We start from the raw sequence: 16,878 nt of genomic DNA on the forward strand, positions 1-16,878 counted from the left end.
AGGGCCCTCAGACCATCCTGGTGGGGGATGGAGGTGTAGAGGGATTGGATGTCCATGATGAAGAGGAAGCGGTTGGGGCCAGGGAACTGGAAATTATTGATGTGACGTAAGGTGTCAGAGGAATCACGGATGTAGGTGGGAAGGGACTGGACAAGGGGAGAGAGAAGGGAGTCATGATAACGAGAAATGAGTTCCGTGGGGCAGGAACAGGCTGATATGATCGATCTGCCGGGACAGTCCTGTTTGTGGATTTTGGGTAGGAGGTAGAAGCGGGCCGAGGTTGGACGACTATCAGGTTGGAAGCTGTGGGTGGAAGATCTCTAGAGGAGATGAGGTCAGTGACAGTCCTGGAAACAATGGCTTGATGTTCAGTGGTGGGGTCATGGTCCAGGGAGAGGAAGGAGGAAGTGTCTGTGAGTTGACGCTCAGCCTCCGCGAGGTAGAGGTCAGTGCGCCAGACAACAACAGCATCACCCTTGTCAGCGGGTTTGATGACAATGTTGGGGTTGGACCTGAGAGAACGGAGTGCAGTAAGTTCAGAGAGAGAGAGATTAGAATGGGTGAGAGAAGCAGAGAAATTGAGATGACTAATGTCGTGCCAACAGCTCTCAATGAAAAGATCAAGAGAAGGTAAGAATCCAGAGGGAGGGGTCCAAGTGGAGGGAGAATATTGGAGGTGGGTAAAAGGATCCATTGAACAGGGAGAGGACTCCTCCCAAAGAAGTGAGCACGGAGACGAAGACGGTGGAAGAAGAGTTCAGCATCATGCCAAGCCCGAAATTCATTGAGATGAGGGCACAAGGGTATGAAACTAAGTCCTTTGCTGAGCACTGAACGTTCAGCATCGGAGAGGGGAAGGTCAGGGGGTATAGTGAATACACAGCCAGGGCTGGGATTGGAAGATGGGGTGGGGCCGGAGGGACAGGCAGGGGTGGAGGGTCCTAGATGGGTGTTGGTGTCGATGAGTTGTTGGAACTCAGTGTTTAAATATAAATAATGCTACTGTAAAAATATATTTCCTAATTTTACTAGAAACTTAGGGCAGAATTTTGAGGTCGTTGGTCAGGCACAGCGGGCATGCCCAGGAGCGGCCACGAAACAGACCACTACCCACGATCGGGCCCCAGACACAATTTCACGCCAGCGGGCCAAGGCGGTCTGTGAAACCGCGGCACGGCACTGGCCGAGAAGGGCCAAGCGGGTGCAGGGGCCTGTCAGCTGTGGAGTCCAATGTTGAACCAGCGGCGGGTTTAAAAATGGCCCAGCCAGCCCCTAGAACTGCCACGGGGGACTTCTCCTGTACGTTCGCAATGGAGTCAAATGCAGCTGGACATGGCAGGCAGGAGGGCAGGTCGGATGGGCATTTGGCCACCCGCTCCTCTGTTGAGTGCCTCGCCATCCTCCTGGAGGAGGGTGCTGCCAGGAGAGACACACTTGTCCCCAGGGATGGGAAGAGGAGGCCACCGCATCTCACCAAGAGGGCATGGGAGGAGGTGGCAGCACTGGTCAGCAGCCGTGACATGGTGTGGCGCTCCCGGGTGCAGTGCCGGAAGCGTTTCAATGACCTGCTGCACTCAGGAAGGGTGAGTACCATGTTGGCATGGGTCGGTGTGCAGATGTGTCCCCCCATGGACATCAGGGGTGCCAGAGTCTGAGTGTCAACTGTCAATCACACTGAAGCTGGCCAAGGGGGTGAGCCCCGGCTGCTTGGACTGAGTGCCTTGTGGCTCAAGGGTCATGACTTGAATGTGCCCTGCCTGGTGCACCTCAGCTGGTGTTGGCCAGGCTGCAATGGCGCTGCAGGTACAGCGTGGGCTAATCAATGCTCCTCTGTTGTTTCAGGAGAAGACAGCGAGGTCGCGGGCCGGCAGAGGCCCTGCTAGCCTCCTAATCCTTTCCAGATATGAGCAAGATGCTATGGGGTTCGAGAGCCACATGCAACCAGGCTTGGAAAGGTGGGGGTGCCAGGCAAAGGTGAGGGTGCAGTGCACAGAGGTGAGACTTTCAGTTTGAGCAACCATTTTAGTGTAGTCTCTTCATTGATGTGAGCCTCAAACCTGGAGACCCCACTGATGTTTGGAAGATGAGGGCACAATGATACAGTTCGCCATTGTCTCACCAGGGTGCCTGACATGCACAGTGACAGTGTGACATGCCCTTGTTCTCCCATTTAGGTTCCCCAGCAGGCGTTCGAGCTCCAGGCCCCGAAGGGCCACCCCTGACACTGGAGAACCACTAAGCTTCAGCTGCACCTGCGTCACACCCGCTCTCTGAAGCAGGCGCCAGCCTAGATATCAGCACCTCTGTGAGCATTAGATTGGCGGCTAGTGTCTCAATGCACATTAGTGAGGGCACTTCACACACGCTTGAGGTGCAGGCGGAGGCAGAGAGTGCCCATGGCGCCTTCAGTCGGAGGACTGCTGGAGACCAGGATGATGCTTAGTCGAAGGCTGTTGATGAGCCTCTGAATTGTCCATTAGGCGGCAGATGTTGGATGTCCAGTGGGATGTGCGGGAGGATCTGACAGAGATACATGAGGGTCTACGTGCCATGGCCTCCGTGATGGAGGAGTCCATGCGGAGCATCAGCACTGCGTTGGTCGTCATGGCCGAGCACATTGCCTCCTCCATTGAGAACATGGTGACTCTCATGGAGAGGCAGCTCCAGGAACAGAATCAGGGGTCCCTGGGGCTGTGCTCGGATCTGCAAGCCCCCACACAGGCAATGACCTCAGGTGGGCAGTGTCAGTATGGGGGATGGATGAAGCACCCAGTATCCCAGCTCGGTGCCTGTCCATCAATGGTGAACAGGGAGGTCCAGAATGACCTCATGTTGGCACACAAGTTGCCATCTCTGCGGGCTCCTCTCAGTTCGCTCTGGATGATGGCAGCAGCTCCTCTGCCCCTCTGCCAGTGATCGTGGCATCTGATGAGTCTGCGATGACTGGGGAGATGGCGGCTGTGGCACTCGGCTGCTCCCTCCCAGGTGGGGCCAGCACAGGCTCCAATGGCCAGAGGACGACTGCCAAGGCCATCAAAGCCAACAAGACACCAGAGTCAGCAGGCTGTCTCCAATGCCGATGCCAGCAAAGGGGGAGAACCAAGACTTGGCACATGCAAACATAAGTTAAATGTACCATGAGTACAAGAGGGACAGGTCACTGGTGATTTTCTGTTCATTTATGTTTACTTTATGTAAACTAGTCTGGGGTTGAAGACCAGAAACATTTATATAACTATTATTGAACTATCAGAATGAGATAAATTGTGTTTTTGTCATCATGGCTTGAGTATGCTTCACCTTTTTATATCATTGGTACTGGGAACACCAGTATGTAATGCTGGACGTAGGTGGCTCTGAACTTTATTGCACAGGCACTGAGTGTTCTTTGGGTTCAAATAAAAGAGTCCTTTCAGACATCCCAGATGGAGGCGGCAGCTCTGGCATATGTTTGAAGCTGATCTTTGGTAGCCTAGCTGATGGAGTGTTGGATCAAGGCATTCCTGCCTCTTTGGAGGCTACTGAGGTCTGGCTCCATGCCCTCAGCATTGTCCTCACTGTGCCTACCTCCAGATTCACTACTGGACTCATCATCTATGGCCTGTGCAGCTGCGTCAAGATCCTCTTGCTCCAGTGGGTCCCCCCTTGACAGTGCCAGATTGTGGAGAGTGCAGCATGCAACCACTATCAGTGACAACCCCTCTGAAGGGTATTGTAGTGCTCCCCCTGAACGGTCCAGGCATTGGAAGTACATCTTGAGATGACCTATGGTCCTCTCTATCACCGCCCTTGTAGAGGCATGACTCGTATTGTAATGCAGCTTTGCCTCTGTTTTTGGGTGGCGGAGAGGCATCATGAGCCACCCTTTCAATGGATAGCCCTTGTCACCCTGCAACCATCCATCCAGTCGGGCTAGAGCACTGAAGGCCTTGGCACCTAGGAAGGTCTCAGGATGTAAGCATCATGGGAGCTGCCTGGGTACCTTGTCCAGACTTGCAGAATCTGCATCCTGTGGTCAAACACCATCTACAAGTTCATGGAGTGGAATCCCTTCCTGTTGACGAGGGCACCCGGCTGACCCGCTGGTGCCTTGATGTGTGCAATCGGTTGCACCCTGGATGAGGGGGAACCCAGCAATCACTGCAAAGCCTCTGGCTTGCTTAGTCTGGCTGTCCTCATCCATACGGTAAAGAATAAAGGTCAGTACCCACCTCAACAGAACTTCTATCACCAGCTTGATGCAACCGTGGGCAGATGATTGGGAGACTCCACACAGATCCCCCACTGACCCCTGGAAAGAGCTGGAGGCATAGGAGTTGAGGGCCATTGTGACCTTCAGAGCCACTAGCATGGGATGTCCACTCACACAGTCAGAGCTGATCTCAGGCCCAATCATCTGGCAAACAGAGGTCACTGTCTCCCTGGAGAGGCAGAGCCTCCTTTGGCATTGCACCTTGGACATGTTGAGGTAGCTGCATCGCTGCATGTAAACCCTTACAGCAGGATAGTGGCATCTTCTCCGCGGCCCCTTCTGCCTTGGGCTACCTGCTGGCCCTGTGTTCCTTGTGCCTGCGCCTCTCCTCCCACAGGTCCCTCCCCTGGAAGCTGCATTGGGACCCCTGACCTCCTCCCCCTTCTGCCCCTCTCTTCCTCCTCAGAGGAGGTGTCTCCAACAGAGACCACAGCCCCCATTACCAAGGTCAGGGAAGGCTGTCTGATACTTGGAAAGGTCCACATGGTCTGAATCCTCCAGGGGCCTCTCAGGCAGCAATGAGTCTTGAAATGAAGCCTGGAAATGCTAACAATGAAGCCGCAAACAGAGATGAATCTGCCAAGTAGCACTAAGTCGTCAGCAGCGAACTATCTACTAAATTCCTCACTATTCACACTGAATGAGGTTTTTGAAAATGTGGGCTGCCCGCCTGCCTGTTGTGCCCATGCAATGAATGTGAAATCGCACAGGCAATGAAAAATTGCTGTCAATTGGCTTTTTAATAGCCTTAAGTGGCCTGTTAATTAATGGTGGGCAAATCTTACACCTGCTTACATTTCCTGTCTCTAAATCGTTACTTCCTGTTGTCAGATTTTCGTCACACTTTTTCCAACTTTATCCATTGCGAATGAATTTAACTTTATTTATAACAGACTCAACCCACCACTGCCCCACACCATTCTGGTCTCAGTCCGAATGCCACTCCAGTAAGCCTCCAAATCCCCTACTTAGCCCCATTATAGGTTATTACTGTTTGCTTCTAGCTATGTTTCACTTATTTTAAAAGTATTGCTGCCCTCTCTCCCACGACTAGCTCTACAACTCATCAGTTATTCAGTCAGGACTCCTATGTGGACTAACATTGTATTCAAAAGCTCCCCTGTGAGTATTATCCATATTCCCTGCCATTTCCTGTATGTCATTAAATAATCTCATCATAATTCACTCCAATTCACTGAATTCATTAAATTATCTGTGCTTCAATGAATGGAATCCAGCAAATTCTTTAAATAATGTCTGGCTGAGTGAATCAAATCCAATGAATTCATTACATTTTCTGCTTCTGAATGAATGCCATTAAATGATCTCTTGGTAAATCAATCCAATTCATCAAATTCATTAAATTTTCTATGACTGAATCCAGCAAATTCATTAAATTATTTTAAAAAAGCAAACACTGAAGACAGTGGAAATCTGAGGCAAAATCAGAAAATGCTACAAGCACACAGCAGGTCAGCCAGCATCTGTAGAGAGAACAGACAAGCTAATGTTTCAAGGGTGAGCCCTTCATCAGAACAGAGGACCTACAACTAAATCATTCAGTCCCCTGCTCACCTCACAAATGCTGACTGACATGCTGAGTGTTTCCAGCATTTTCTACTTTTACTCTATTAAGTGATATCTGGCTGAGTGAATCAAATGCAATAAATTTATTAGAAAATCTATTACTCAGCTAGTTAAATCCAGGAAACTCAATTAATTATGTATAAAACTTAAAGAGATTCACCTGACTTTATTAAATGATGTTCGAGTGAGTGAAATCCCACGTTTTATAATTCTTATTATTTGAAGTAATAAAATTATTACATAATGTGTCACTCAGTGAATGTAATCATTTAAATAACCTGCAACACAATCCACCAAATTAATTTAACGTCTGCCTCAATCAATTCAATCCATCAACTTCATTAACTGATCTTTGATTCTGTGAAATCCAGCAAGTGGAGATACAAAAGCAGCTGAAGCAAATTGGCTACTCAGTAAACACTAAACTTTAGTTTTCAGTGACGCATGTTGCACACCTATTAATTCTAAGATGTGCAATGTTCAATGGAATCTTTACCTGCTTTGGTTGACCTCCTTTGGAAATAATTTCTAATAGATCCATTGCAGAAACAAAATAAAATCTTGGAAATGTGAGTCTTTTAGTCTCAAGGTATTCATCTAATGCTTTCTCACACTGAGTCAGTCTGCAAAAAGATTGAGAACTTCCAATTTTGTTATCACAATAATTGCTCCTAAAAGTATAAAATAGGTTATTTTTAGCAGGTGAGGCATTGTGATTATAAAGGAGAAAATTTGCTACCACTATCTTTAAAAATAAGTTCAATTATACAACAATAAAATTTAAAAACTTCATTATCTTAAACCAAAACAATAATAAAAAGAAATATGGACCATGGCACCTTACTTAAGTTAGCTGCTTTGCATTCTACCTAAGTCTGATTCCATGATCATCTCCGGGAGCAGCATGGCATTAAGCCAAAGACTAAAATCAAATTCCTCCAGGGCATAGTTATTACCACCCTGCAGTATGGCACATTATCCTGGGTCCTAGGAGCCACATCAAAACACCAAAGACACCTGAGGTCCATCATTAGAATTCAATAGCAGGATAAAATCGCAAAAAGCGAGGTCCTCCCTCAAACTGAGCTGAACAGCATGGAGACCATTCTCCGGAAAATTCAACTCAGACGATGACTATAGAATCCCCAAGCTGATCTTCTACAGGGAACTGTTTCAGAGCAATGAAATCAAGGTGCTCAGTACGAACTACACAAGGACACCCTAAAAAAGAGTCTTACAAACTTAAGCATTAAAGACCACCTTCCTTGGGAAAACACTGCAGTTGACTGGCCCGTGTGGAGGCAAGCACTGATATTTGGTTCAGCATGCTTCGAGGACTATCTACACTCAACCTGCAACATCCAACATACCCAGAGGAAGGCTAGAGCTGCAGAAGCTCCCCCAACGGGGCAACAGGGGCTGCCAGTTCTGTGGACGACCGTGCTGATCTCATATCGGGCTTACAGCTTGGGTATACTCAAAGAACGTGGAGTTTAACACCAACTCTTAACATATTTGGGGTCTTCAATCCCACCCCCAAAATATAATAGGTTGAAAAAATAGTTGAGAAAAGGTGAAAAATAATTTTTTGAGAGAAAGCAATTATTTAAAACTTATTATTCCCCCACACCTACACCCCCCACCCCCACCCCCAGGCAAAATGGGCCCAAAATTTTGAAGTATATTAGTTTTTCAGTTCTGTGCATACATTGCTCTCCACTGTCACAGCAATAGAATAAGTGCAATCATGTTCAGCAAATTCATTGCACGAAAGGAACAATACTAAAACAGATTTTTTTTTAAATGAGGACAACAGATTAAGTCAAAAATAACTGGATGAGGCCTAAAATAATACATGCAGGGGGTTAACATATTCTTGCTTTAATTTCTAAAACAAGGGCTTGAAACTCGCCCACACAGATGATGTAGGTCTCTCTACAGCAGCTGTAAATATGTAATATAAGTGAGGTAATCCAGTTCAAAGTAGGTGCAGGCCCACAACTCAGACTGACAATTTCTTATAAAGGGAAATCACAAAGTGTCTTTATGGATAGAAAATGGGGGAAAAACATGTTGGTGGAGCAGGGGATATTCTTCTGAAGTTGGTTCTAAAATGCAGGTTAGGAACTTTATCCTACATCAAACCATGAAATATCTGACAAGGAGATTTGATGCTAAAATTAGAAAGTATTCCGTACTTCAAAACAAACACGCCTAACTCTGATGAGCACTATTTCTTTATAAAAATACAAATTATTTCCCAATAGTACCCAATGTTGAAACTTAGTTACAACTTTCTAATAATATGTACATATTGTATAAATATATACTACATATATTTAAATATAGAGTCGTAATATACACAGTGATCAACAATAAACAATTAAACATTTCCAAATCCCTTCACAGCCTTATTCCTATTTTATCCTGATTACCTCCTCCAGCTTTTAAGAAATGTGAGGTTTTATAAGATGGTTATGTTTTAAACTCTCTTTTAATTCAAGGTAAAAAATGAGCCTGAGACCTCCTGCTAATTCTGCTTGGAGATAAGTTGATGTGACCTGTTTACTGTGGGTCAGGGGGGTCCAGGTCAAGAGCTATTGAAATCCATGTGCCACATTTCACACCTGAAAACAAAAGACAGAGCAGTTGACTTGCCATGGGTGGACTCAGTCTCTCAGGTAGTCTGGTCAAAAAAAAGTGTGAGAGAGAGAAAGACAGGGACAGCAGCTGTCATGGTCAGCAGAGGGGAAAAGGCTATTTCTCTGTTAGCTACCAGATGGAATGTGGATGGGAAGGTCTCTGGTCAAAGAGATGGAACTCGTGGAAATTTAAGAACACTGGAAGGAGAAGAAATCGCAGGAATGAGCCATACTGCTAGAGATTGGTTTGAGATTCCTCGGAAGACTGAAGGAAAGGACACTCAATGGACACTGGATGTTCTACTCCATGAAACCAGGAGTGGTGAGCCCATTGGAAGCTGGGACTAACTATAAACTGGTTCCTGCGAAGGTTGCAATTCTGTGGAGAGCATGCTGGAATTTATAAATGCAGTGTGGGGTTTTCAAGTGTGTTAAAAACACTAATAAGGAATGTCTTTTCTGTAATTTAGGATATCAGTTGCCTTCTAAGTAATGTTTAGTTGTTGTTCATTTTAGGTTGTTACAGTAAAAGTCTTAATATGTGAAATCATGTCATGTGATCATTTGTGTCGGTCTCTGAGAATTCATATCTCTTTTTAAAAGTTATCGGTCTCCACGGGAATCATAACACTTAATATTCTTATTTGCACACTTCCATGTTTCAACTCTGATCTTTGATGCATCCCATCCTAGGCCCCACCAGTTTTTGTAGAGCCTCCAGCTGCCTCAACCTTACTCTCTGGAATTCCTTTCCTAAAGCAACACACCTTTCTAAACTCCAAAAAAAACTTCTCAAAGCCATATTTTTGACTAAGCTCTCAGTCACCTGGCCTTATACGCCCTTTGTGACTTAATGTCTATTCTTCTACCGATATTTTTCTTCCCCCTTCTGTAAAGCACTTAGTGGCATATTTTACTTAAAAAGCAGTAGACAAACACAAACTGCTGTTTCATATAATATTGGCTTGCTGAAAGTCAATGTGCAAAATTACAATCTTTACAAAATTGCATTATATAACTGCTCTGACTTTTAGATGAGCCACACTTCTAAGGGAGCATGATCTTGATGTTTGACTTGAAGCGTTGCCTTACTGGAGAAGATCATGGAAGTCCTGTACCAGAAGACCTGGCATTAGAGTGGGACGTGTGAGAAAGAGATCACAGGGGAAATATTTGAGCCACCTCAACAAGTGGAGAGCCATGATACATAAATGCCTATTGTGTGAAGATAAAAGGCAGCATCCAGCAGTGGAGCATGAGGGTGTTTAATCAGGTTAGGGAAGCAGGCAAGTTAGCAATGAAGGAAGCAAAAACAATGGACAGAATTTAACAGGTGATGTGTTTTCCCAGAAAAGTCAGTAGGGAACTCATTCCTGCTCTGGCCAGCTGCCTCGCAGTCATTAATGCTCTGGCTGCAGAAGGGCCACTGCCCCCATCTGGGGAGGAATTCCTGCACTGGGGACTGCTAGCCATCTGATAGTTGGCAGTTCTCTGATCCTAACAGAGCCATAGGGAGCAGTGGCCACTTCTGGGACTACATCCGGTCCCAGAAAACATAGGGCTGGGAGCCAAACGGATGGTAAATCTGGGGGGCTCTTGGAGGGGCTAGGATAGGAAGTCGTGGGGTTACGGGGTTGAGGGACAGGGATGGTGCAGACCTTGAGGGGGTGTAGTGCTCCAATCAGAAAAGGGGGCCCATTAAGGAGGCAAACCGCACCCCCCCAACTTTCCTGCCTGAGGCCCAAGCAGGCTAAATTGCCAGGCTTAACCCCTGACTGTCATCGATCTCCTCCCACCAAACAAAGAATTGCAGCCAGGGTGCAAAGTGGCCCTTAAGTGGCCATTTAATGACCTCAGTTGCAGCAAGGGCTGCTCTACGACTTGCCAACTGCCCCTAAAATCATGGAGAGATCGAGGGTGGGCAGGTAGGCAGTTGGAAAGTCACCAGCAGGTGTTATGAGCCCTCCCACCTGCAAATGCACCTGTGTAGGGACCATAAAGTTCTCTCTGATATGTTGAAGATGGTGACAGTTGGGAGAAATTATTTAAAAATTTGGTCAACAGGGCTCCCTATTCCTGTCTACAAACCCTTACTTCCTGTCATCACTCCAGTCATCACCCATGATGAATTACTATTTTCATATTTATAATGGAAAATGCTTTCGAAATTTATCACCTATAACTACAATCTAACCACTATAGACACTGATTGTGAAGTCTTATGGAGGAGTGTATAGTGTCCCCATCTATCAGCTAGAAGCTCTGGGTTCAAGTCCCACTCCAGGACTTGGTGGCCAAGAAAAGTGCATTCATAATGTGGCCAAACAGGTTGGGCATCAACTTGTAAATCCTTCTATATATACCAATGGCAGGCAGTAAGAGCAGGAGAGATTCCTGGTCAGCCATGTGATGGAAATAAACTGGAGCCCCTACCGTCACTATCCATAGCTCCAAGCTACAACATGCATGTAAAAGTGTGTGCTGCCATGGGAACTCAAACTCTTTGAAAGGCCAGTTGACTGGACAGCTGTTGTGGAGATGATTGGTGCCAATAGCATGGGGTTTGATCCCTGTTCTGGCTGGGGTGGATTTATGGCCTGCCTCCTTACCCTACCCATGTGGGGGATCGCAGTGCTGTGGGTTGCACTTGTCTTTGGGAAGAGCCCTCAAGAAGAAGAAGAAGGCACTAATTATCTATTCCACAAAATGCTTTTTGAAAGTTTTTCTTAGCAACTGTGAGAAATAATGGCAAATGGAAAAAAAACATTCATTTTAAATGACATCTGGGAACCCAATAGTTAGATTGTGCAGAGGTTTACATGGTCAAGATCCATTACGAATGCAGACACAGGAAATTATAATCAAAAGATTTAGCACTCAACACGTGACAAAATTTGGCAGCAGGAATCAATGTTGTGTGAGGGAAACTTGAGTGCAGATACAAAATTTTTAATGAGAGCAACTAGTGATTATTAAAAATGGAATTATTAAATGATCTGGTACAAAAAAGTCTTACTATAGATGGCTGGGAATTTTGATAAAATGTTGATCAGTAATTGTTACCTTTGTTGAAGCACTTCTAATTTTTCCAATAATCCCAGATTGTTTGTTGTCTCAATTACTTTCCTAGTTTTAACAGTCTGAGCCATTAGGTCCTAAGATGGAAAGAGTAAAAGTTATTTCAATATCTCCACATATAAATCAATTCTAGTCTACCATTCTGTAAGTGTTTGATTTATTAGTTTCAGTGGTTGCACTTTAAAAGTCAGTCATATAAATGCACACTTTCCAGAATTCATTTTGTAAAATAATTTTTTAAAAATAGAAAATGGAATGATTATCTTGATCATCTCGAAGAGAAATGAAACATGAAGGATCAGCATACAGATAGCAATTTAAAACTAAGTTAGCTTATCAGTAGTCAGGGTAGAAAGTACCTTGAAGTTCAAATCGATCTCATCAAATTGTTTAGCATCTTCAGAAAGTTGATTTCTAATGTCCTCAGAACCAGTAAATATACTCTGTAAGTGAGCCCATGTTCGCTGCACTTCCATCCACATAGAGATGACCAAATCACTAATCATTAGTTTTTTTTGCCAACTACTGACATCCACCAAGAAATATTCCACATATTTGCTCATCAAAATGTTTTGCAACTGAACCTATCAATCACAGCAAGGAATACAAGGGTCAGAATTTTTTGCTTTATAAAACAAATAGCTGTGGTAATAAGCTACAACCATGGTACATGAAGAATTTTTCAGTTATTTTCTTTAACATGTTGGAGCTGGACCTCATCGGAGTGGCAATCAGCATCGGATTGCCACTCTGTGCCCAATTTCTTACCTGAATTATTTTCCTAGCCTATCTCGCCCGACTTTCCGACTCAGGCCATGCAAGATCCAGACAGTGCAGCGCTTCCCTGGGGCCTGGTGTCGAAGTGCAGCTGAGTCAAAGCGAAGGAAGCCACGCACCCTTTTTTATGGCACTAGCTGCCGTAAACCAGATAAGTTAAAGGTTCAGTGGAATTTAAAGGTCCTTGACAGACCAGGGAGAAGATAAGTGTCTAAGGTAAGTGGATAGGATTTGGCCGTTGGGGCGGGTTGAACGGAGTTCAGGGGGTGATTGGAGGTCAGGAGGGGCAGGTCGGGGGTGGGACGGTCAGGAAGAGTTCAGAGGTCGGGGTCGGAGGTCGAGGTGTTGAGCCTCAGGTCGAGCCTCGGGTTGGGTTGGGCCTGGGGGAGGGGTTTAGGGGTGAGAGTCGGGCCTGATAGGGGCGGAGGGGGTGGAAAAAGAGTCCCTGTGGGCATGGGGGGATTCCTGAGGGGCTGAAGTCAGGGGGTTGCAGGGAGTCCCCTGGGGGTCAGTGATGTGGGGAAGTCCCATGGGGGTTCGATCTGGGTCTGCACAATATTTAACCAAAAATTAGAAGTGGTTTTAATCCTTCTAACCTTTTCTGGGTAAGTATTGATCTAACCCAGTTGGAACCATCTGAAGTTTGCGATTTAAATCACATTTTCCAACAGTTCCCAGTGCAGGGCATTTGCCTAGGGTAAGTTTGCACTTCTGGGCAATTGCCATGCAAACCTTACCTGGGAACTTCCGAAGTAGATTTCCCAGCATTTCTTTGGGTACCCCCTCAATACGATTTTGGGAAGCTTGGAAGTTACGGCCCGTTGTTATGGTTAGGAGTTTTGCAAAAAGCTTCAATGGTCTATAAAAGCAGTTTTAAAATTTTATTTGCAATAGTATTGGTGCCACCTGGCAGATGATCACTTTACAACCATGGGTAAAGCTGTTATGGAACCATGAAACACATATTTGTTTACTGCAAGTGAAAGTATGTGGGCAGAATTTTCCACTGGGTGTGCAGATGCAAGCCCAACACGGTCGAATGTGAAAGAGCACGTGATGTTGTTGGGGGAGCGTCCCAAAGTCATCGCGCACTCACACGATATTTCGGTCAGCGGGCATGTGCGATAGTTGGCAGCATGCCCACTGACAATTAAGAGGTTTATTAAGGCCATTAAAGGAGCAATTAATGGTAATTTTTTGCTGTCTAAGCAACGTTACGGTTGGCGAGCGGCCGAATCAGCCAGGCTGCCTTTGCACTTTTGAGGAAACTCTTCCAAGGCCGGGTTTCCGTGATTAACTAAAAAAGAATTAAATTAAAATGTTTTGAAAAAAATTTTCATCATCCGTATTTTGAATCTCATTCTGACGCGTGGACATTGTTTCTCAATTTTACATTCTGCTTTTATTGATTTTAAATTCATCAGGTCCCTGTGGTAACTCTCTGCCTTCAGAGAGCTTTCCTTCCACACTTCACCGCGCCCACCCTGACGTCAGCGCTCGCCCTCCTCCCATCCCCACGCTGGCAGCTCTGAGCTTTTCAGTGTGCCTTTCATGCTGACTGTCCATTAATTGGCCAGTCAGTGTGAAATCATGGTCGGGGGCCAATCACAGACAGCAGTTTGTTCCCCAACCACTCCCAGGCCCGTCAACCCGAAAATTCTGCCCTATGTCTTCATGTGCTCAGCACATGAGGTTGTGGGCAATGAACATCAATTGATAAATTATGATTAATGTTTTTAAGCTTATTGAAGTGGGAAGAGGTTCTATTCTTTCATGTAATTACATTTGGAACCTCACCATCATATTAAATCCAAACTGGCTCAACTCACCATGGAATTACCTAGATTAATCAGCACTGTAGATAACAGGGTAGTAGCATAGGCTCCTGTAGAACATTGCTGGTTACATTTTCCCATGCAGGACAATTTTCATTTAACAACATCTGCTGCCAAGCCAATTCTCAATCAATCTATACAATCTGTCAACTATTTCTTACTGTCATCACATGAGAAATCTCTCAAGTGTCTTTTGAAATCAAAGTAAACTAGATCTATTGCATTATCATCATTCAGTAGTTTAGTTGCCAGAAGAATTCCCATAGATTTGTAAGGCATGACCTAACACTTCATTAGATTTCTTCTGTGATACCAAGAGAATGGCAATACAATTGCACATTTCAGAAATACTTCAGCTGTACATGAGTTCTCAGTTGGTTATCAGCTGAAGTTTACTAATAGCTTAATATGCTGGAAGAAAACACGACCCTCATGAACAGAGAAAGTTTGACTACTTTAATGTAATCTTTTTAAGAAGGTCATTTTTAAACTTTTTTTTTAAGTGCTCCAGACCTTTCTATAATCATAACAATATGGATAATGTTAGTTGGTGCCAGTGGCTGTATAAAACATTTACCAACAAAAAGCATAAATACACTTTTATATCCAATAATTGAAAGCATTGAATGTTTATGGCCTGGAGCTCATACTATAACTACCCCTACCAACTACCATCCAATTTCTTTTTAAAAGTAGAACACTTTACCTGCATTGAATAATAAATCAATTAAATTCTAGAATATATTTTCATCTTACAACAATAAAATACAAGACTGATAAAAAGATACTACCAGTTCATCTCACCAAATGAGGATTAAGCATGAACATCACCTTATATCTCAGAATCAACGGAACAAATAGCATTAGGTTTAACTGTGAAAAAATATATTTTTAATTAGAACATACCATTAATGACTATACCTGTAAATTTCCATGTAAAAGCTGTCTTGAAGCTTTTAACTAAGCCCTAGGAGGTATTTGAAATCTGCTCAAATATGTGGCTAAAATTATTTAAAGGTTAAACAGGACAAAGAAAGGATAAATCTATTTCTAATTTTTTTCTGATAAATAAGTTAACTGTAAATCAGCACCTGATTATCTTCCAGTGTTTCAATAAGGTTCTCATCAGATTTGAGCAATGGAGTTCCTGTACTGTAGTGTGTTTCATATGAAAACTCCATTACATTCCATATTTGACTAATCTCGGCCAGCACCTGGAAAAGGAGTAAGTTTTTCCACTCTTTAGTATGTATGCAATTGCCAAAAAGTTGTGATAAAAGAAACAAAAATATCTGTTTCACCTTTTCTATTGCCATTTCCTTTACTGCTTTGTCCACTATGTTTTTCACTTCCTCTTCTACCCTATACAGCTGCAGAGCTAACAAGTCCCCCAGGGTAGTGTCTGCATCCATGACAAAGCTGACCTGTCAGAGTGAAATACAGGCTCAGATTGCTTAAGGAATAAAAATTAAGGCTGCTTTTCGGAAGCAAAGAAAAAAAAATCGACGTGACGCAGACTGTAAAATACCTGGTGACTTACCCCTGTTGCATTCATTAATTCCTGCCAGTGCCTCATTCTGACTGCAGGGTTCTGCAACTCAGTAACAGCCCGAAGCGAAGTCAGCATATTTTTAACCGTAGATGCTAATCCAGCATAGATATCCCAAACTCGAACCTCCTTATCAAATGTTTTCATTTCCTACCAGGAAAAGTAGGGTTTTCAAAACTATAGCATTGTGTATATTCCAGGCAATCAGCTTACATTCATCCTTTGCAAATTCGTTCATACCTTTGCAAATCTTCGCAGTTCCATATCCATTTGCTCTACATTTATTTGTTTCCACTGTGTTTTGGTCCAATCGTCAATGCTCGTCTAGAATAAAGACAATTAAAAACAATTGAAAATAAATGCTCTTTGAAACATGGCAAATTACAAAAGATTTGGCAATAACTATAATACACACTGAAAAGGCAGAATTGAATCCAGGTGACAGGGATCCCACTGGTAGACCCGTAAGTCAATAGGATTCCCGAGTGGGCAGAAGGGACTGGCCAACCACGATCACATGGCAGCTGGCCAATTGAGGAAAGTGACATGCAGGGTGTGTCCAATTACATGATGGGGAGTGGCTCTTTAGCTGCTCTCGCCAATAATGTTGCCTCCGGTGCATGCCTCCCTTGGCCCTGCTCCACTTATGTGTCCAACACTCTGACTCCAATTAAAAAATGAAGGCTGAGTTATGCTGCTTGTAGACAGAACAACATTAATCTTGTTCCATAAGAAGAAAACAAGGATAGGGGTTATATTCTATAATACAAAGTTCTGCTGTTCTTGGATCATTTTTGAGCTATCATACATTTCACACAACCCAGGCGCCAATGATTTTTTTATTCCTTCATGGCATGTGGACGTTGCTGGCAAGGATAGCATTTGTTGTCCATCCTTAACTGCCCATGAACTAAGTGGCTTGAGAGGTCATTTCAGAGGACAGTTAAGAGTCAACTAAATATGCAGAGGTTCTGGAGTCACATGTAGGCTAGACCAGGTAAGAATGGCAGATGTGAATGAACCAGATGGGTTTTTACAACAATCAATAATAGTCTCAGTAATACTGAGCATGAAACATTGCCCATGTTTGACATATTGCCATGAAACTTCATGGGGTCTGGAGCCAATGTTGAGGACTCCCACGGCAATTCCCTCCTG

At 44.3% G+C, this 16,878-nt stretch overlaps 1 protein-coding gene across 1 annotated transcript in view; it reads right to left on the minus strand.

Annotated features, from left to right (window-relative positions):
• Positions 1-16,199, minus strand: part of dnah9l (dynein, axonemal, heavy polypeptide 9 like) — a 393,205-nt gene extending 377,006 nt beyond the window's left edge. The window contains exons 1-8 of the mRNA XM_041200867.1: positions 16,136-16,199; positions 15,961-16,044; positions 15,712-15,870; positions 15,473-15,595; positions 15,263-15,385; positions 11,919-12,143; positions 11,545-11,636; positions 6,336-6,462 (exon numbers count right to left, since the gene is read on the minus strand). Coding sequence (XP_041056801.1) covers positions 6,336-6,462; positions 11,545-11,636; positions 11,919-12,143; positions 15,263-15,385; positions 15,473-15,595; positions 15,712-15,870; positions 15,961-15,990 — 879 coding nt within the window. The 5' untranslated portion in view covers positions 15,991-16,044; positions 16,136-16,199. The remainder of the gene's footprint in view (positions 1-6,335; positions 6,463-11,544; positions 11,637-11,918; positions 12,144-15,262; positions 15,386-15,472; positions 15,596-15,711; positions 15,871-15,960; positions 16,045-16,135) is intronic.
• Between the last annotated feature and the right edge of the window lie 679 nt (positions 16,200-16,878).

This window comes from Carcharodon carcharias, chromosome 12 (genome assembly GCF_017639515.1).
Source record: "Carcharodon carcharias isolate sCarCar2 chromosome 12, sCarCar2.pri, whole genome shotgun sequence".
Lineage (NCBI taxonomy): Eukaryota > Metazoa > Chordata > Chondrichthyes > Lamniformes > Lamnidae > Carcharodon > Carcharodon carcharias.